This window comes from Lonchura striata, chromosome 4, assembly GCF_050655825.1.
Source record: "Lonchura striata isolate lonStrDom1 chromosome 4, ASM5065582v1, whole genome shotgun sequence".
NCBI lineage: Eukaryota > Metazoa > Chordata > Aves > Passeriformes > Estrildidae > Lonchura > Lonchura striata.
The window spans coordinates 28,708,524-28,730,967 of record NC_140706.1 but is presented as its reverse complement, the minus strand read 5'-3'; the positions used below and the strand labels follow the sequence as shown (position 1 = coordinate 28,730,967).

The following is a 22,444-nucleotide window of genomic DNA, read 5'->3' as shown; positions in this document are numbered from 1 at the left end:
GCTTAAAGACTTTCTGGTACCTTTTTAGGTCCTTTTTGGACCTAGCATTCTGGCTTGGTTAAAGTTTTTCCCTATAATGAAGTATGCAAAATTTTGTGTTGACACTTATGCTGAATACAGTTCTTAAGTGTGCTGAATGAAACAGAAAGCATTCTTTAGTGAAAATAATAATTCCACACCATGTGCAACAACTAATACATAGGGCCATGCTTGAAAAAGGAGGGTGAAAATGTCAGCCCTGTCTTGTGAATTAGAGCCCTGCCTTACAGGTAATACACAGGATAAAAAACTAAGATATCTGAATGAACTAGAAGTTTGATATTAATCAAGTTTGGCATGCCTGCCTTAGCAGCAATAAGCCTGAACTTTTAAAGTCACTCGTTAGGCTTTATTAACTATAAGAAGTGAAATATATTTTAAGGCATTATTCAAGGGACTGTCGAAATCAATTTCTTTTGTTTTGTTTACTAAGGAAGTTAGGTTTATAAGTGCCCTGTCAATTTTCCTTGTCTCTTCACTGAACTGGCTGACATCATCCAAATTCAGCAGAGGATTCTCAAATGTATCACATTGCCAGAGTTTTTGTGCCAGTATCAAAACAAATTGAGGCGTGCTAGATCCAAGAAATTCCATAGTGTAGGAGCAACAAGTCAGCAGAAGATCAAGGTGCTGCAGGTCTTTGGTCTTCCGTTTTTATAAAGTTGCATTTTGTGCAGCTACTAGTTGATCTGTTAAGTACCATGCAAAAAAGCTTAGATTAGGGAGAGGCTCAGGAGTCTTCTGGATACCCAGTGGCACCAGCCAGGGCACCAAGGTATTCTCATGATGTATGCCCTGGTTGGTTTCCCACACTGGGGCAACCAGCCTGCTTATTGACACATTTCTTCTACTCATCCTGCTTATTGACACAATTTGAGACTTTGAGGCATCTTCTGAGAGATCTTCTTTCTCCAGCATGAGCTCTTACAGAGGTCTCTCCAGGTTTCTTATTTGGGGAGTGAGTGGGTGGATACAGTGGTATTTTTCTTTCAGGTGAAAACACTCTTAAATTTATATAGATCTTACAGCTGCTTTAGTGTCTGCTTTGGCAATCTTTTATTTGGACATGAGCATTTTGGTTTACATGGGAACACCAGACCAAGTGTTCAATCTTTACAAACTGCAATTCTAGATTAACAATAACAATATTTATGATGCATTCACAATGAACCTAGAAGCCGTGCATCATTTGTGCAAAAAGGAGAAATGCCATTTGCCTGCATCTGCCTCGCCTCTGTAGTTGTCCAGAAAATGAGGGCTATATCCAGTCTTCAGAAATAGCTATCACTGGCCATCACCCAGGGCTTAAACTCATACTAACCTTGAAGTGGTCGAAGCTGCAAACAAATCTATATTGAACTGAAAATACTTTGAGCTATTAAGTTAGCTTACTTAAGTCAAATAATCAGGAATACTAATCCTCTTTAAAGCAGTGTATAAAGCAGTGTATAGTACTAGAAAGTGATCATTCTGAACCTGCCATTAATGGAGTTCATAAATAAAGTCCCCAAAAGACTGATAGCAGGAAGCATAAAATCACAAAAATCTTCTCCAAAACTGCAAGTGACAGATTTATGAAAAAGGACTGTGACAAAATCTTGGCGGGGAGGAATATGAATTTTTAAATCTAATTTTGGTTCTCTTTAGAGTGACCTGAGAACTAGAAGACAGTGAATCCTTTGGAAAAGAGGATTAATAAAAGTAACACCTTGGAGAGTCTCAGACTTAATCCACGTGCTATCAGAAAGGCTGCTCCATCACAGCTGCAGCCCATCAATGATACACACTCAACAGCTGAACAAAACTGCACACTACAAGCCCAAGATTGAGAAGTTCCACACCACCTTATTAATTTAGACACACCTGCAGATATAAATATATATATGCATTTTTATACGGAACGATACATGAGTATTACACAAAGCAGTTACAAAACAGATACAAAGCAGTACTGGCTTCTAAACTGACCGCTGTGTCTGCTATTCAAACCCCCGGGCACCGGCGAAGGAGCCCCTGGGATCGTGCGGCATTGGCCGCGGGAGGCGGAGGGGCCGCGGGGAGGGCGGCGCTGAGAGCCGGGGCTGCTCGGGAGGAAACGCTGCTGCTCCGGAGCTGGAGAAATCCCCCCGCGCGAGCCCAGAGGAGGGAAATCAGTCACCTGGCGGCGAAGGACAGTAAAACAGGGACGGAGAGGGAAATCTCTGCCTCTCTCTCCCTTCTCTTCTGCTAGAGATCCACCTCCTGTTTTCCTCTCAACTCTTCCAGCATAACCTTCAAAGAAGACCATACCGTACTGACTTTCTTTTATTATGTATCTGTGTGTGTGTATATACATTACTATTATTATTACTATAGACTATCTTTAGCTGCAAAACAATTTTTGAGCCTATGCAGGACTTGGGGGGTTTTTTTATCTTGCCAGCGAAATTGTTCATCGCTAATGTCTTGCGCTCACAGGGTGCTAAATTAGCTACTAGACTACTCTGGCAGCATGACGGAGAAAGGGTTTTATCATAGACTGTTCTCTTCAGTTTGAACACATTTGCTTGAAATTTGCTGCATGATGCTGTCCAGGGAAGAAGGATTTTTTTTTTTTTCCTCGGGATACAGCGATTCGCCGGTTTCTGAGCTTATTGCAGAAGAAAAAAAATAATCTTTAAACTGAGTGGATTTTTTTTTTTTTTTTTTGCTGTCTCCTTTCATTTCCAGAGGACACGAATCTCTCTCACCAGGGAAGGATCACCTGTCGCTTTAATCCTTAAGGGAGTAATTTTTTTAAAAAAGTGAAATATTTTATTTATTTATTTATTTATTTATTTAAACCGGTGGAGGCGTGATCGCGGAGAATGAGACTGAGGGGAGCTGCCACGGTTTGGAGGACAAGCTTGAGTTTAGGCTGGAAACTGACAGACTAGATTTCCCCCCTCCTCCTCCTTTTTTACCCCCCCCACCTCCTCTTTGTTTCTCTTCATTTTTTTGGCACAACTTCCGTAGTTTCCAGTCCGCTCCGTTCAGTTTCGCTCTATGGACAGATCAGCTAACCTGGACACGGAGGAGCTCAAGGTAGGCGACCCGCCGGGAGCCGCGGCCGTGGCTGGGGTTGGCTCCCGTCCTGCGCTGCCGGCCGCGGGCGGGGCCGCACGGGCGCTGCGCGGGGCTCCCGCAGCCGGGCGGGGCGCGGAGCCGGGCGGGGCGCGGAGCCGGGCGCAGCCGCCCCGCGGCGGGAGAAGCGCGGGAGGGCGGCTGCCCCGGCCGAGCGCGGCTTCCCTTCTGCCTGCGCGGCCCACAGCATCGTCATGGCAGTGTTAATAATCCTGGTGGTGATGGTGGTAGCGCTGATGCTACTGCCCGTGTGCTCTCGGCTTTGCGTGAGCACTGGGGGCAGCGCCGGGGACAGCGAGGAGGAAGCGGCAACTGACCCGCGGCTTTCCCGGCAGAAGTTGGCTCTGAAGCCATTCTGGCCTGGGCATCTCCTCTTCTTCCTCTTTCTCCTCCCCTTGCCGCCGGGAGCGACGGGGAAACCCTTCCCCACGCCTCCACCCCCCTTCTTGGCTCGCCCCCAGCGAGCCGTCCGGTTCCCGCGGGCGAGCGAAGCTGAGGCAGCGGCGGTGGGATGCCGAGCCGCTGGGCCGCGGCTCGGGGGCTGCTGGTGCAGCCAAACTTTGCATTAGGACGGTGCGAACTGGGAGCATTCTGCTCCCCCCGCGCCCCCCGGCCCAGCTGTGGCTCCCTCCCCGCTGAAGGAGCATGCCTGAGAGCGTTGAGCATGCTCCTTTGCGGAGACAGAGCCTTCATACACCTGCTGCCAGCCCCCCCGGCCTGAGCGGAATTTGGCTCAGATCATCATCATCATCATCTCATCATCATAATAATGATAATACTATAAGTCTCTATAATCTATACGCGGTAAAGAGGGTGGCTGGCTGGGGAAGGCAGCAGAGAGGGAGCGGGCGCATGGGGCGCGCTCCGCGGGGCCGCGGAGCCGGAGTGCAGCGCCGGCCGTGCCGGAGGGGCGGGACACACACGCACCTCGCCGCGGTACCGCGCGGGTAGCGCTAGAGGAGCGATGAGAGAGGCGATGAGGGGAAGATAGCCTTCCTCGGCCGCCTCATGCACGGCCGCTCGCGGGATGCTCCCGCAGGGCGCCGGCTTCCCCGCGGCCGCGGAGAAGGGCTCGCCTCTGGCAAGGTAAACTGGCGAGCGCTGAAGTTAGGGGGCTCCTTTCCTTTTCCTATAAAGCAGATAAGAAAGTACTGAATAAATATATTCACCGATCCCCCCCCCCCCCCCCCCCCCCCCCCAAGTCTTGCTCGCTACTCCTACTAATATTCCCAGGGAAAGGCATCCCAGGACTGTAGCGCTGTTTGAGTATTTGAGGTGACGGTAGCGCAGGAGAGGAAAGCCCATAAAACGATTTGCTTGAGAACCGCTGATCCTCACAGCGCTTCCAGGGCTTCCAGGGCTTCCCCGCCGCAATCGCTGCTTGCCTGCGCTGACGGGGAGTCCTCTTCCTGCTTGCCTCAGCATTCACAGGAGTCAGCTGGTGCGGGAAAGGCAAAACACGAGTATTCCGATTAAGGGGGCGAAAAGTTCTATTGTACCGGATTATTTTAAGGGGTCTTTAAAGAAAATATGTTTATGCTACAAGAGGGCAGCACTTCGCATGAATTGTCCGTAAAGCCTGAGGCACGTCCCGCTGTGAGCAGGACGTGCGTAGCCTGAAGAGCAGGGGGTCTCCCGTTATCCCGTAGTTATCTGCGCTGCAATTAGGACGTGTGTTGCAGCGTGTACAGGCTGAGCGACCTTGAGCAAGGAAGCAGCTGAGAAGCAAGCATCGGCACTCTTCCGCTCACAAGGATGAGGAGAGCTTCCAAAGGAGGCATTTCTGCAGACGCTGTTAGGGTCTGGGCAGCTCTCTGGGACCAGCCGCTTTGGCACGATGCACTTCCCGGCTTTCCCGGGTGATGTGCGGCCGCTGGGAGAGATGCCAGGCGCCGGCAGGACGGCGCCGGGGCGGGGGCGGCCCCGGCGGCCGGCAGGGGGAGGTGCGGGCCCGGCGCCGGGAGCGGCTCCCGCCGGCGCCGCGGGGCGCAGCGCTCCGCGCCTCCCTCCAGCCGGCTGGGCTTCCCTCTCTGAGCCAGCCGTCCAGCCGCTCTCCCCCCAGCAGGGATACAAGGTGCGGGGCAAAGCTCTTAGGGGTCTAGGAAGTTCCCAGCTGGGTGACCTGGCTGCTGTTGGGCGCAGTAAAGAGCGTCTCCCATACTGCTCCAAGTCGTGAAAGCTTTAATTGGTTTCTGGAGAGTTTCAGGGGAGATGAAGTGTTCCACTCCTTTTCTCATGACACAGCTCCTTGCCAGGTCAAAGACACAGTCAGGGCACACAGATAGGAGGCAGCCAGAGGTCCTGAGATGTCGAGGGAACTCTCTCCCACACCACACTGCGTGGAGGGCTCATGTCAAGAATGTCAAATACGGTAGCAGCTTGTCGCAGCAGAGCTTGCCAAGAATTTTGGAAACAGGCTGGACACTCTTCCTTGATACTGGATTTCCTCTGCTATGACAAAGATATGCCAATAAACATAAAAAATACTGACAACTTCCCTGCTAACAAAAAATAAATGTGTCACCTCTAAGGAAAATAGAAATAATAACACTGAAATCAGACACTATGTTATATATAAAGCTTCTATACACCTCAAATCAATCAAAATCTCTGTTATTTATCACACTGATTGGAATGAATTCTGAATTTTTTATGTTGATAATAGACATTTGAAAAGGTAATGTTGTGAAAAGCTCAACAAGTATCATGTATGCAACATCTGCTGATGAAGATAGGTGTGTTTTCCCTTTTAGTCCATGCATGTAATCCTGAAGAAATTAATCAGTATGGAAAACAGAGGCTGCTCTTCCAGAGGCTTTGAGCTGTTCTGTTTTTCCTTTGATCTGTCTCATCTCTCTCTGATGCATACAAGAACTTCCCTCTGACTTTTTAACTCACAAGCCTGTGGGGTTTTTGTTTTAAAGAAGTGGTACACAAACTAAATAATTCTGTCATAGTTGCATTGCAGTCTTGGGTTTAGTGTTGTGAAGGGCTTTCTGTTACCTAATGTATACGCAAGTCTTCACCTACATTTTGAACATACATTAAACTGTGTGGTTGTGAGTATGATGAATTTTATAGGACTCTGTAGTTTGTATATGTATTTAAAAGATGATGAATTAACTTATTTTGCATTTAGTGTGTGTTTAAAAACTATGTTGAGGCATATAATTGCTTGAAATTGAACATCATTTGCAAGGAAGAATTAGGAGGCGTTTGTCTTTGCTGGACCCCGTTAACTTGTGATTTGCACTGACATTGGATAGATTATTACAGATTTTGTCCTTCACGTTTGCTCATTCATTTGATATATAATTCCTCTAATGTGTATCATGACTGCTTCTCTTATGTTTGTTTAGCAACCACAATTTGTGTACAGTCTTAGAGGGAGATAGTATTCCTTGTAGTGTGTAAACCAGTGGTACTTCTCTGGAGGAAAGATGGTTTATAGTTGAATGTATGGTAACAGTGAGATTATGAATATAATGGATTGAAAAATATCCTGGAAGCCATTTATTGCTTGAAGGCACTGGTTCAGGGAGAATTCTTCATTACAATCCTAAAAATTTTTATTAATAGTGTGCTTAAATATCTTGAAATTGACACTTTGCAGTTGCAAAAGAATTAAACACTTTATTTCTGAATAATCTTGTAAATATTAGCTGATTTTTTTTATTCATCTCGAGAGAATACTTACAGTTTGTTTACAGTTTTACATTTCCTGTTGATATAAAACTACTGACATAACATAGCATGAAACTGGTTACGGAAGAGGTTTTTGTGACAATAGTCTTCCAATTAAATTTATGTAATTTGTAAAATATCTGATAAAGAAATTCAAACAAGGAAATCACAAAAAATTAAGGAAGGGGTACTTTTATGGTCTTAAACATGTAAATCGCTTCAGTATTTAAGTTAACAGGAAAACTAATACCCTGAGGAATTCTGTAATTTTTTATTTATTTATGTTTTAAAAGGAGGAGGCAGAGAAGTTAATATGTTTGGTGTGGTGTGGGAGGACTTTTGATGTTTAGGTAGGTGGTTTTATTTCTGTTTAAAGTCAGTCAGTCCATAATAGAACGTGTAGTACTCTGTAACACTCAACAGCCTCTTATGAAAGTCTGTTTCATTTATTAAAGTCATCTGCTTGGGACATGGACATCTTAGTGTGGATGTTAAAGGATTTGTCTTTTTAATGCAAAACCTTCTCTCTCCTGTCCTTCTTTAGTATGTCCCTCCAAGAAACCTTCATGGTTTACTAGGGTCCTTTCAGCAATACTCAATAAAGACAATTAACCTTTGCATTCACAGTCAAAGCATTCATCCTTTAAACCATTCTTCATGGAAGGTCAAGCTGAAATGGTTTTAAAGCAATATACATGCAAATTTCTTTTCTCTGCATTCCTATTGTGGGATTTCCTCTCCATCTCTCAGTATGTATAAAGACTACACATAGTTCAGGAAACTGGAGAGAATTCTATGCATAAGATATAGTTGTTCAGCAGACAGAAAAAAGGTCAAGACAATGGCAGTGCTCTCACTGTACGCTTTAGAAATCATTCCTGTACTCTCACTGCAGACAATCCGTATAATCTGTGACTGAGCTTTTTGACATTGTACATTACAACTTTGCTACGCTCAACACTCTTTAAAAGGAAAATACATCAAAATCTAAATGCTTGGTTAAAGCGAAAAAACTTCTTTGTCTTCCTGTTTTTCATGGTTTTGGGAAAAATACTGCCTTTTCCTCTGCCACTGTATTTTGCACTTAAAAAAATAGATGAAAGAGATTTACATAAAGATTAACAACACATTTCTTTCTTCCGGAACTGGAAGAGGTTACCGTGTGATGCTACTGTAAGTTGGGTTGTTTCTATAGGTCTCAGTGTAAGATTTGAAGACAATATGTAACTCATGCTAGAGTCTTTCAAAGATAAATCTGTAATGTGAAGACACATTTGTGAGTCCCAGTCATGCTTTTGTACTACGTTCCTTAACCTTTTGGAGCTAGTCCACCTTTTGGAGGTTGATACTGTTTTTCCATCTTCCTGATAAGGCCAGGAATAAGATTGCTTTGCTTAAAGTGTTATGGCAAAAATGATACAAGAGACATTTCCTGTGAAATCATTTCACCTTGTGGCATTTTATATAAATTTTGTAAATCCATATCTAACATAGTTGTTCTATGTCCTCTGAAGATACAGCATTCCAAAGGGCAAAGATAAGGATTCAAATAATAATAATACAAAAGGCACTCTGGGTTATGAATAGACACTTTTCTTACTTTGGCATCGAAGTTCCCCATAGAGAAAGTACTGTCATTTTCTTCTCTCTTTCAAAGAAACCTGGAGAACATGGCTTAGAAGCTGTACTATTTCCTTTATTTTGAAACACTTTGTATGTTTAAAGAGCTTACAGAAATGTTCTTAACGCCTTGTTTTACTTTTGACTGCAGCCATATATAATGCACTGTAAATCCAGAATTACTTAGTCCTAGGAGGAAGACACATTTATCTCCTAAGCCATCTGATCCTTTGCTAATTCTCAGATATTACAGGTCAACTCTTTGATCCACAGCAAAACCCTTCTTTGTGAAGAAAGATGTTGTGAGGTTGCTATCTATGAGAAATGGGTTTTATTCCTTGTCACAGGAAGGAATGACTGTTGGCTGTCACAACAGTGAGAGACACAATATGTGAGGCTTTATTCTCAGCAGTATTACTGCAGCTAATCACACAAGGCCAGATTTACAGAGGTACTGCATAAGTCAAAGAAAGCTTCTAGTGTTCAGCAACTTTAATAAAAAAAGGTGTTCTTTCTGTACCTACTTTCTTATACCTCTGGCTAACACATTTAGAAGGATTGTGTGATATAAACTCTGTGTATTTGCAATTGAAAAGTAACAAATGAGGACAGAGTATCCTTTTCTGCAATTAAAAATCAGCAGTGCTTTGTTGAATCACTGGAGTTACATCAGCAGAAGCACATCAGTGATATGCCTAAAAATTGGTGCCATAAGCAGTAGAAAGCCTCAGCCATAAAAATCTGGCCTTCAGCCATATATCTCTGTTTTAGCAGTTCTGTTCAGTTCATGTGGGCAGCATGGTCTGAAATTTATAGGTTCTACCTTCCTGCTCCTACAACTCTTGAACAAATTGTTAGTAAACAGAGGCTGCCTCTACTGAAAAATCACATCCCTTCCAGTTTGTATTAATGTAATAGTGTACATTTAATGGTAGCACATAAAGAGAAAACAGAATTAATTTTAATTTGTACTTTCTAAATACATTGTTCTTTGTACCATTATCAGAGCGGAGAGTACAAATTGTTGGATCAAATCCACAGAGGCATCCAAAGGCATTTTTGTTATTTTCGCTCTTCAAGATGGGGATTGATGATACTTCAGCTTCTCAGTTGTGTAGGTCGTCTTCTACACAAAATTGTTCATTAGTTATTTTGAGTGGGATTCAGGAAAGGGGGAAAACTTCTTCACATTCTATTGAACACATGCAGTGCAATTGCCCAGGTATGCTGGGACCTGCAGTTGAGAAAGTAATGCTGTAAGCCACTGAAATTACAGAAAGCATTCTTTCCAAAATTAAGTTAATTAGAAATACTGAATTTTATTATTTCTAGTTAAAGCTAGTCCACATGCACAGAACACTCTGTAAAGCTCTGCCCTTTAACTGAAGACAAGTAAATGAACTGTATTGAAGAAGGTTTCATGTTTGTTCAATTTAGACTTCCATTTAACAAATTTCCAGCATATGTGAAACAAAACTAAAAGTAAAAAATCAATAGAACCTTTCCTGCCTTTATAAGCTAGTAAGTTTCTGAACATAGGCCAACAAATGACAAAGATTGAAAGTTAGTCTAAAACTTCATGACCTACCTATAATAAAAGGGAAGAGAGGTAGTTGAATTAAGCCTCAGAATCTGGGTTTTATGTCGTCTTCAATTTAAAGCCTTATATTGAAAAAGGTGTTAAACCTGAACTTAGAAAGGGGCTTAGCTGCCACACATCCAGCCTGCCTGCTCTGTGCTGAGGGGGTCAGGGCTGGGCAGCCCCTTCTCCACTCTGAATTCCCTGATTGCACTTGAGGCTTGGGCAAAAAACATGGTTTGGTTGTAGGTAGCTTAGAAGTAGGCAAGCTATTTCTAGGTTCACTATGTGAGTTCCAAGTCCTGTTTTCCTTATTATTTCCCTTAGGAACTGCTACTGGGAAGTTGCCTACAGTGCAACAGAGACTCTGCTATAAAGGAATCCATAAAGACCCCACCTCACCCACTACACAAGAAGCACTTCAGTTTTCCCTGGTCATGCTGCTTAGGCAGATCCCACTAATGACACATTTGCTTGCATTTTCACCATCTGGATCAAGAGGAGAATTTTATGCTTTATCCTGCTTTAGGGCCGTTGATATCCATCCCTCAGATACTGAATGCTCCTGGGGACCCTGATGAGGGTGCTCTAAGGTGATTTCTTTTTAGCACATATGAGTGACCCCAGTGGCTTTCAGTGGGTAAGTGGCCAAATGAGGTAAAAAATACCTGTGTCTTCCTTTTAGTGTGATTTTTTTTTTTTTTTTTTTTTTACTATTAGCTTAAACTGCATATATCTTAAACAATAAAAAGAGACTGGAACCCTACTTTCATGGGTTGTTTCTACTTTGAAGAAAAGATTGAGCCAGTTTGCTGTATTCAAATCAATTGCTTGGTTATCACAATCCCATGGAACTTTTAAGGATGTGAATTTCATTCTGTACAGAAAATTCTTGCAAGGTTGAAAGGCTTCATGAGATACATAAGGATTCAGTCTGTACTGTTTTTTTAAATTTTTTTTTCCTTTTTTGGTAATTTGTCTTGGCTAATTCAGGAGTCTCCTTGCAGAGCAGGCTGGCTGTTGTAAATCCCATTCACCACATAATATATGTGTGAGGAAGGAAGTTGAGTAATCTATGCCTCAATAAATGGCAGAGAGAATTTCAGAATGCATTACAAACAGACTGGAAGTTTTTCCAAGAAGATTACTTAGCCTTAAAGCTGAAATTCATGGCATCCTTTATTACTATAAATGGTTTGAAAATTAGCTCTGAATAAGTACAAACTAGGAGACACTCCATATAAAAATCCATTCCTCCAAAATGACACAAAACTTTAATCCTCTCAGAAGTTTAGAACAGTTCAGGCAAAAAAACCCCAACCAAACAAAAAACCCAAACCTCAAAACAAAACAAAACCCTAAAAAAACCCACACAAAAATTGAGATCAAGATCCATCTGTGTTTTTTTTTAGCTTGAGTCATCACCAACAGATGGTAAATACTATGTAGAAATTGCTCAGCTGATTTACTCCAGTTTATGGAGTTCCTAAGTCATTTACCCTTACTCCTAAATGCTAATACTCTTTGTCAGAACCTGAGTTCCCTCTGAAGGTTCTGACAGGTACTAGCACACAGGCTTGCGTGTAATTATGCATTTTGATACAGCTTTTATATCTTCTGAAACAATAGGGTTTAGTCCTAGCACAAGACTGCCTAGCTGTGTCAAGCTTTATAGGTTGTTGCAGAAATAGCTGGCAACAAGCTGGTATTGACTGTCACTTCCTGTAGGACTCAAGTTGACATCTACTATTTCAGATACACATCAGTTTAGAAATATTCTATGTGCCATTTCCCAATGATTCCTGCAGCTCCTGAGCAGACATGAGATGAATGCAAAAACTGTCCATCGTATAAACTCATGTTCCCACTTAATCTTCATGCAGAGAAAATTATTCTTCTATTTCATCAATGTTTTATTAGATTTTCCTGACAAAGCTGGCAGAAGAATATAATTCTTCAGAGACTAACAAGTTACTTAGAGCCTGCTGTTTCCCCAATACTGGCACTGACATTGTCATATCTGTAAGTATATCTTGTTTTCAGGAAAGTGTTACTATTTTTAGAATTAATCTCATACCTTTCTTCATTTTTCCCACAACTCAGTAGGCAAAGGTGAGTTTGTGTTTGGAAAATTATGTTTGTTCAGAAGAGACCTCTCTCTGGTTAAGCACCCCGTTTTGTTCAGTATTATTTTATGAGGTAGATAACATTCACTGTTCATGCAAATATGTCATTTACTCAGTCTAGTGAGACCACTTCCACTATTGCTTAATGAAATTATGAGATTGCAAGTAGTGTCTGTGAATTTCCATCATACTGCTGACAGACATAAAACACTAGGCACCCTTTGCTGAGGTCCTGTCTATCCTATTGAACTCAGACTTTTGCAAGTCTTGATCAATCAATGAATGTATCTAGCAGGCAGAAAATTGCAGCATGATGAGCGGAGCAAAGAGAGAGCACTAGGGGAGCTGTGCTGAAACCTATCACCTAATATGTCAAAAATTATAGATTGTATTAAATAAAATTTATTTTGGTTTTGGGTGTACTCTGCTGCATCAGACTACAATGCTATTATTTTGTAATAGACATGCAGAGCTTGCCAATGCAGTTTTAGAATAGCCAAGTGGAATGTAAAGATTTGAAGGTGAAAGGGAAGGCTGAGGGGTGCAATAACAAATGACAGCACAGTGATGTTGTGCTGAGGTGCTGACAAACTGAATCAAAAGGGCTCTATAGCTGTCTGCACTGTTGCTGATGCTGATACCTCATGGACATATCTTAATTATTCACATATTATTACCATATTTTGCAATTTTTAAAACAAAGTAGAATCTTGTGTTCTGTGCTAATATTACTGTTTAGTAAGTAATGTATCTGTGGCATATGCAACATTTGAAGTATGTGGAAAAAAATGAGTGAAATTTATTTGTTGAGGTGCTAGAAAAATCAAACTACTAACTCAGGTGCAGAGGAGGTGATTCGGCCAGAAAATCTCAGAACCTATGAAAGCAGATGAAATTACTGTTCCAGTGGAATGTTACCACTGAATTGGTATGCAATGTTATGGTTTACTTGCAGTTGACAAGTTATCTTTGAACCTGGACTCATTTACATTTTAAATTCTTTAATATTTGATAACAATGACAAAATATCCTATAGCATTGATACACATTTGATGCATCTTGCAACTCCTCCCTGATAAACCAGTAGCATGAAGAAGGAAACAGGAGAGATAACAGGATGCCAATCTACTGGAAGAAGCCAATAGCACCATGTGAGCCAAATGAAGGTGTCTACCTTCCATTGTCTTAGCAAAGTCATATTGGCACAGTTCTGTGCTCTTCTCTCACCCTCATTTGACCTGCCAGCCAGTTGCACAGTTTGACCGTGCAACTTTACTAGCAGAAATAAAATGTCATAAATTTTAATTTTGGGAGGACCCAAACACTTTCAAACAAAACCCAAAGTGAAATACAGCTGACTCAGCAGTGGTGCAGAGGTACTAAGCTGTGTTGGGGGAACTGGCAGTGGCAGCTCATAGCTGGAGCATCTTAAGTTGGATCATCCCTTACAAAGCAGGATGGTTGTAATAGTGCCAGGTGCCCATTCTGTGTGTGATATTTTCCAGACTTGTGTATGAGTTGTAGTGGCTGAGTTGCCACTTTTGATATTATTCCAAAATGTGGCCCAAGAATCAAGAACCAAGAATTCCCAGGAATGTGCCCACCTCATGCCATCATGAGGGCAGCTTTTTGGATCACAATACACAAAGTGCCTGCTTACTGCGGATGGTTATGATGGGAGTTTTATTTCTTGCTTTTATTATTTGCCTTAATTTTTTTCTTCTGATCTTATAAACTGAAAATAAATCATGAAAGTTTCACTATGAAAATGCTGTTTTCTACATTAAGAAGTTAAATACTTATTTCCAGTTCAAATAAACCCCACTTTCCCTTACCTTGCAATGATTTGGTGCTCACTCACACATATTTTTACTCCAGTAATATACAATTGTTTTTGTGAAATTATTATCTGAAACATATTTAAATGTACCTTTAGAGCATAAAACATGAAACAAAAAAACAGAGTTAAATTTTTAAACCAATCAATTTTATTCTGAACACAGCAATTGCTTCTGCTGTCAGCAGGAATAAAGTTTACTGCTGTTGGAAACTTGTAAAAAGTCAGATGTGTTCCTGTAAAATGCCTTGTCAACTGCAAAGCAACCAGACCACACATTTCAAGAACAAAATATCTCCTTATTTTAGTGTCTATAAGGTTTGTGTTCTAAACACCTGCTCAGAAGTAGTTATGACAATGTGAATTGAACAAAGAGAATGAAATGCTATATTGCTAAATGAGAAAGAAATCCTGCTTATTGACCCTCTGAACTGCCTCAGCCAGAATACACAGGATTCAGTTCTTTACCTCATGAGGAGCCAAAGCCTGCCTATATCCAATGTTGAACTAAGATTAATATGGATGTTTTTGTAATTATTACATCTGAGTAAAATGAATCCTTGTATCAATATAAGTTATATCACAATTAAATCTCAAGGACAGATACAATCCCATCTTTTTATTGGAAAAATACATTCTGTTTACCTTTCAAAGGAGTTGAAGACAGGAGGAGGAATAATTACTTGTCTGCTCAATTTATCCTATTTGAATCTAGGACCAATTAAAAAAATATATTTTTTTTAAATCTATCTTTAAAAAACATACCTTTTAAAAGAAAGCTAAAATTGTAATTCATTCCTCATGCAACAGTCTGTATCCATATCAGTTTGATGGGTAGTTTGCTTCTATTGGCACCATCTGAAAAGACAAAACAAATGAAAACCTCAAAGCTGTAAATTTCACAGTCCAGGGCTAAGGATGAAATGGTAGTGCTGTTTATTGGGATACATCAGGTGCTACTAACAAGTTTTCAATACCAAAAGTTACACTGAGACAAGTCAATCAGTATACACCTAAAGTCAATCAGTATACACCTAAAAATATGCATTGAGGGATGCAGTTTGCATACATTAGAAGCTAGCTTTTTCTTTCTAACCTGTGAGATCTTGAATTCTTTTGTTTGCTTATTCAGGAATACAGGCACAGGTGCATTACTTTGTAGGGAATGGGTCTGCTTGTTGGTGGTTACTGGGTAAAAACAGACTTTCCAGGAGAAGTACAGGATACTGAGAAATAGCCTTCTACTCAACATTCAGTGCTTTCTGTCTTCTTTGTCTGGGGATGGGGGGATGTTGATGATCTGAAAATGTAAATGTCAGCTTGGCCAATGTCCATTGACTGCTGGTGAGAGGTTAGGAGGTGGGCCCATATCACATATTTACATTTTGCAGCATCAGAACTGATAGCCTGTAGCATTTTAAGTGGTTCAGGGCACAGTGGAAAGCAAAATACTGAGATGTCAGTGAAGTTATCTCAGTGCTTTTGGGAGCACTATCCTGGATCATGACTAAATGGATGTTTCTGATTCTGAACAAATGGCAACAGTTTTGGCAAGGCTGTATTAAGAACAAAAAAATCCATGGCATTTTGCTTTTTTTTTTTTTTTTTTTTTTTTACATCTTTTATGAGCTCCAGGTGTACTTTTGTGTTTCATGATGCAGGTAGGAACCCATTTTCACTTGACACTCTTTGTTACACCTTGTGCTTTGAATATGCTCTGATTAGATTTATTATGTAAATATCCATATAGGCTGGTAGAAAAGGATTTGTTCATGATCCCATTCATGAGAGCAAATTGCCCTATTTTGCACTATTGCACTATTTTGACTGTCAGCCTCAGAAAGAAAATATCTTGTCCTTTTAAGTCACATGGAACAATATGGTTTATGGATGATAGTATAGTTACCCATTGATTCCTGGAGAGAAATATAGCAAACCTGACTTTCGATGTGATTTAGAACATAATGAATGCAGGGAAATTACAGTTTTATGAAGGGCATTGGTCTTGAAACTTTTCTGAACAGTTGTATTGAAAGGTTGTCACTAGCTAGGCCAAACAATTAATACTGCAACAAAATATCAGTGAAAGAAAAAAATAGTTGGTGACAAAATACCATATCAAAGAATGTAGGTCTTCCTCTAATGGGATACGTGTACGCACACGTGTCACTTCCTGAAGAAGCAGTATGGGATAGGCAGGCTCATCTGAGGTGATCATCAAGTGGACCATGCCGCAACTGTGAATGTGCTTACAGTAAAGAGATGAACACAAGGTACCGCCTTGCCTGCTTTCTGCCTAAGTCCTTCCACCACTGAGGTGTCTTTGTGCAGAAATTGATTGTAAAATTAATATATTGCATTATGTTTTTAAGAAATTAAATATTTGCTTCTGGGAACGGCATTTGTTTCCTCTCTTCTCTAAAAAAGCAAGATCTGCTCGTGACATTTGCTTTATCGGCACAATTAAAGGGAATATCATGTTCTGTTTTCCAAATACATAAGTGAGAAAACATTTATCTTCAATAGCTTGCAGTTGATATGTCTAAAGAGGACAAAACATAATTAGTATACTACAGGGTTTTGATTATGTTTATTTTTATTTTTCTTTTTTTTTTATCTTACCTTTTCTGATTTAGCTTTGTGGCCCTTCAGTAGTTTTCCAAAAAACTTCCCTATAAATAAATAAATAAAATATTTTTGCTGGGTAGTCTGATGATTTAAGGTACTATATTAGCTGAACCAAAGCAATTGTTCTCTTTGAAGTCTGCTTTCCTCTAAGTATAATAATTCAGTCCTTTTCTAAGTAGTGTAAGTATTAAAAAGTGTCTATATGTACATATATGGCCATATGTGTGTACAGCTTTTATAGGAGTGTATTTTTCATTTACTGTCATTTAAAGTTTTAAAACCTTTTGCCAACAGTGCTGTAAGAGGTGTGCTATTATAGTTATAGACTCTCGTGGTTTGCATCTGATTTCATAAGCTCTCATCAGAACACTCTCATTAATTTCAGTAAAAAGAGGAAATATTTGCTGAGATTTTCAAGACTTAAAAAGATGTGCCCTGTATTGTGATGTGTTTTTAATAGAAGAAATAGTCACAGAAACAGGTGGGAAAAATTTTCCTATGTCATGATTGGTGAAATTGGTACCAGATTTATACTCATGGACCTTGTTGCTGTCTAGAGGCTTTCTTATATATTCCCTCACTGATGGCAGCAGAAGTTCAATCTACTCATAGAACCAGAGCAGTGTGTGGGTCTAATTACTGCAGCACTGTGTGTGTATGTGACAATGGGCATTTTGTAGCCAAGAGGAAAACAACAAAGACAGTAGGCATCAAAATGCAGAGGTCTTGAAAATAATGGGCAAGGGCACCTCAGTTTTTAGTAACTGCTATAGCCAATAATCACAGTAAGCATATTTTGATTTAATCTTTTCTCAGCCAGTATCTTCTGGAAGAGGCAGGAGGCTTGGTTACCAACACACCTATTGCTCTGCATCATGCCAGGGACAGACTGACCCATGCTCCAGGGGAGGTGCTGGAAGGCAGTCCTGGCTCTGCTGCAGTCACCTCTCCTGGTGCTGCAGTGCCAGTGTTTCTTCAGCTGGCTCAGCTGGGACACACTTCCCCTCTACCCTGTAAAAGTAGCTCTGATGAAAAGACAGTGAGATCTCAGGCCATAGTAGTTTCCCTTATGATATCTGTAAAGAAAGGCAGTCCCTGTTGCTGCATTTCATTTGGCTTCAAAATGAAGCATTTTCTTTCTCAGAAGACTAAGCTTCAGCTCATGTTCAACTCAGAAAATCAAGCCCAGGCATATATTTTGAACCTCGTAAGTGCTTATAGTGGATGGAAGAAAATGTAGGCTAGTCATCACAATAAGGGGCAGTGTTACAGCTTTTGCAGCCATGTAATAAAAAATATTTTTCCTTTTTTGCATTGAGCCACTTGCAGTCTGTAATAACAAAAAAGAGATTTTATGTTTCCTTTCCCCCCCCTCAGTTTCCAGCAAGGAAAACAAGTGCTCTGCTTCAGCAAGTGAATCCACCCATGCTTGTGATACACATACAGGCTGTGTGTGAGAATTATACCAATAATTACTGTTTAGAAGTGCTCTGCATGCAGATGCCCACAATAGGACATTGAGAATGTATCACATATTATGGGAAGCACAATAGGAATCGTTCTGTGAGTGAAATAATTATATTTTAACCACGTTGGAACCAAATAATCTAGCTAGCTCTAAGTCTTTATTCACGTGTAAAAAGATAATTTATGCATTGTAATTAATCCTTGTTCAAAGAATTGTGCTGGAATATTCTATGAAAGTTTTTGAGCAGCTCTGCAATAGCCAAACTGTTGGGTGACAGTAGTATCATTAGTAACCTAGTATGTGTAACCATTTGCAAATTCATCTTTTATTCCATTGTAATTTATCACAGTGATTTCTCCTTCTGTATATTTCAAGAGAAATTATTTTTACTTGAAATGCTTCCAGCCCAAGCAGCTCCATGCATAGGTTAGATGATCCTGTGTTGGTGCAGGAGAGGACACTGTTTGCTGTAGAAGGTCCCACATTTGCAGGAGAGTGCTGGAAGCCCGAGTGGTTCAGGGGAGAGCCTCAACATAAGATTGCTGTTCAAGGTCTGTTTGTCTGGAGAGGCACAGTGTTGGGTAAGCATCCACAGGCAGCTCCCAAAGATCTGCTGCCCATTTGAAATACTTCTAATGAGGTCCTTTAGCAAAGGTTCTTAAAACCTTTAAGCATGACAATCCTCTCATAAGCAGTAACTGGATAAAAGAAAACACATATATTCTTCTCCAGGAATGGAAATTGATGGAAATATCTATCCAGTATAATAATATTTAGGGAAATATTTATATGGTGTCTTCAAGTATCCTCCTACAATGACCCATTATTTGTCTGATCTGCTGCAGCTGTTCTTGTGGTCATAAATAAACAAACAGCATTGCTTCTAGTGCCTGAATGAGTATCTTGAAACAGTAACATCATCAATAATACCCCCCCCTACCACCCTGCCCAGTGAAAATCTGAATAAGCTTGGCCTGTTTAATTTAACAAACTAACAAACCAAAATATGAGAATTGATAGAATGCAGGGCAACTTCAGCATATTAAAGGACTTCATTGTAGCAGAGAAGGAAATAATAATAGGTGCACAGGGCATGTGCATATCCCCATCAGGCAAACAAATTTATGAAAGGGAGCATGATTAGCTGCAGGAGTAAATTTACCAGGAAAGAGATGAATTTTCAGTCCGTTGATGTTTATAGGTTGAGACTGAATGCCTTTCAAGATGATATGCCTAAGGCAGTCATAAATTATGCTTTAGTCTAATTTATGTTACCAGCTTAATGTGAGTAAATAAGGTAAATGGGTGAAATAAACCTGTGACATGGAGAATAATTCAGTTGTTTCTTAAGACATTAAATATCTGGAAAAATGGAGTAGTCTCAAAGTCTCTGACTAAATCATTAACAAAATGAAGCAATGTTTGCAAGTGCCATAAACACATTTTCAGATGGGCTACAGAGTTTTTAGTATGTACACGCAGATATTAATTTTCTCACTTTTTATTTTGATCTAGGTTTTGTGGAAAAGATATACTTCATTTCTGAAGGTAGTGTAGCCATGCCAAAATGAGTTGCATGTTTGTGCTGTAGCACCTTTGAGAGGTGCATATGTGTAGTAGGCAAATGACAGTCATGGCTTGAATTTGATTGCATTTGTTGTGAGAATCAACTTCTTCCTGACTTTTTCAGAATTTAGTTATACAAAGAGGTAAAAAGTAGATTTGTAGGAGATTGCCTAGTCAGAAAGGGTTAGCATCATCTTTTGTTTGGAAAATCAACTCTCCTATCCTTCTAGAATCTACTAGCAAGTGTTTTCAAATGGTAATAGCATTCTAGGCAGAAATCCAAAGCATTATATTTTCTCCTGAGACTATAATGTAGGAGTTGTAATATATTCCCTAATTAAAAATATTGTGCACAGTAGTGATTGTATTATTCATTTATTATCTGGACCATTGAACTAATCTGAAGAAAAGCAGCATTCTCATGGGCACAAGGGAAGAGGTTCCTTTTCTATTTTTCCAGCAAAAGGGACAATATTTTTTGTTGGAAAATAAGGAGTTCTCATAACTTGCTGCACAATTATTGTTACACTTCAGGTAAATAAATGTTATATTTCTCGTCTGAAGGAACATTCAGGATTACTTTTGTGACATTTATGTTTTATGGTACATGGGTAATATTTCATAAATGTAAATAAATAGGCGATTGAGAAGCAAAAAGAAATAGGAGATTGGAAAATATTGTCTAAAATTTAACAATCTTTAACCATAAGACTAAAACTAATTTTCAATCATTTAGAAGAAATTGAAAAACATAAATACTAAAAATCAGAATCAGTTGTTCTCCAGTTATTTTCTTGTTGCACCAAGCTTACAAGTATAGGTTTTTAGCTCACATATATTGTAATTTTTTGTCCATGTCAGTGACAAGGTGAGTCAAGCTGTTGCAGATTCAGGCTGCAGAGATTTGGCTGCAAAGCAGTAGACTTAGGTGGTGTCTGCAGGTCCCCAGTTCAGTCCCAAAGTCATAAATTGACACAATCTTCTAGATGACAGAATACATTGGTGAATACTATACAGTATAGACTATATAGTGTTTGTAACAATTTGTCCTTGTTATATAAAATATATACTTTTCAACAATTAGTCCCCATTTTTAATTGTATCATGTGTGATGCGTGATGTTTGTCAGTTCTCTCCTTAAGCAGTTCTTTCCAATGCTACTGCTTCTGCTCTTCTGAACTTTCAGATGCTATCTATATTTCAATATCAGTAAACTAGAAAGAAAGAACAATGGTTTATTTATTCTAAATTTTATTAGTCCTGCTTTACATTTTTCAGCATTCAACCTGATCATGGGTTTTGAATTTTTGTGGCTTTTTGACTATACATCTTTTAAATCTTTCCTACCTCTGCTCTCCAAAACCATGAAATCAAGAAGGAAAAAAATCACTTTACTGTAAAACATGCAGTCCATTTTTAGTTTCTTAGTAAATGTGTACAGAGTAGCACTGGAGATTCAGGACAAATAGTTTGGAAAATTAAAGCCTGAACCCTAGAACTGAGCAATGCTGCAGTGACAACTGAGTGGTCACTTTTCCTTCTTTAGATTTCCAGATGCTGAACCTCCTTTACTGAAATTAAAATAAAATATCAAGCATATATATGTTCTCAGACCTCTTTCTTTTGGAAAATTACATTATTTATATTGGAAAATTTTCTGCTTAGTTAATTTTATTGTATGTTTTTGTTCTATTGGTAATTTATTTTGCTTCATACTACTACTTCATTGGTCAAAATAAAAATCAAATATCCTTATTTTTATAATATGATCAAATTAATAATGATGTGCATGTAGCTGAGTTATAATTTTGGTTTTATCTATCTGAAACTAATTCATGTTCCAAACTAATTTTTCCATACTGTTTAACTCATGGTATGGCATTTTATTCAACAAATGCAGCATAAAATGTAAGGATTATGTAGACAAAGCTCAAAGATAAACTCAGTGTTCCACTCTGCTGACAAAACTTCCTTATTTATCTTAAAATGCTGAGCTGTTATACTTCAATAATTCTTTTTTACACCACAGAATAAATCTAGAGTATTAGACAGCATTTCTAAATTTTCTATTGAACACAACACAGAAATTACATTGCCTTTTGATTTTCTGAGTGCTGTCTTCCAAATAAGTAATATGATACAGAGAGAAGATCGCCTGGAGCCCAGTGTATGGTTATGGCCTCTAAGCACTTTTCTCAGCATGAGTTTGCTAATGCACATTGATTCATATTGATATTCAATAATTCATATTGATTGGTGTTCACATATCATCACTTTACCATTAGGAATCCAGTTACTCCATTCAAGCACAATTTTAGGAAGATTATCTCACCATACTTTAACTTGGCACAGAGTACTTTTCCTTTCCTTGAAGAAAAAAAGTAAGCCTATGCAATACTGCAATAGAATTGCTGGTTGTAAAAGGTTACACAGATACATGTGTACAAAAACTTTTTACCGTTTTTTATGCTAATTAAATTAAATAAGAAACTTATGCATATATATATCTCTTAAATCCATTACTACATACAGCTTTACCCTCAGAGAAAACCAGATTAAGCCATTTACTGTTGTCTAACACTAGGTCATAAACAGCAGTTTTTTCCCTTCTCGATAAAGCAGCTTAATCCATTAATCCTTATGAAAAATGTAAATGTTTATATTAGTCAATTAGAACAAGGCTTTGTTGTGCTCTTGCTTTCTTTCTCTTTCAATATATACCTGATAAATAAATTTTGTCTTTTACATTTTTTCTTTCTACACTGTAACTTTGCTGCTTGAAAGTCCAGATGTAT

At 39.6% G+C, this 22,444-nt stretch overlaps 1 protein-coding gene across 6 annotated transcripts in view; it reads left to right on the top strand.

The window, feature by feature from the left end:
* The first annotated feature begins 575 nt into the window (after positions 1-575).
* The window catches only part of SGCZ (sarcoglycan zeta), a 413,238-nt gene continuing 391,369 nt past the window's right edge, over positions 576-22,444 (top strand). For 3 of the 6 annotated variants that reach the window (XM_085577914.1, XM_085577908.1, XM_085577909.1), the window contains exon 1: positions 3,309-4,227. Coding sequence is in view for 4 of the 6 variants with exons in the window: in XM_085577908.1 (XP_085434034.1) it covers positions 4,150-4,227 (78 nt within the window). In the remaining 2 variants the exon portion in view is untranslated. Of the gene's footprint in view, positions 3,103-3,308; positions 4,228-22,444 lie in introns of those variants that run through there. The other 3 variants (XM_085577913.1, XM_085577912.1, XM_021534351.4) reach the window with 2 other exon arrangements.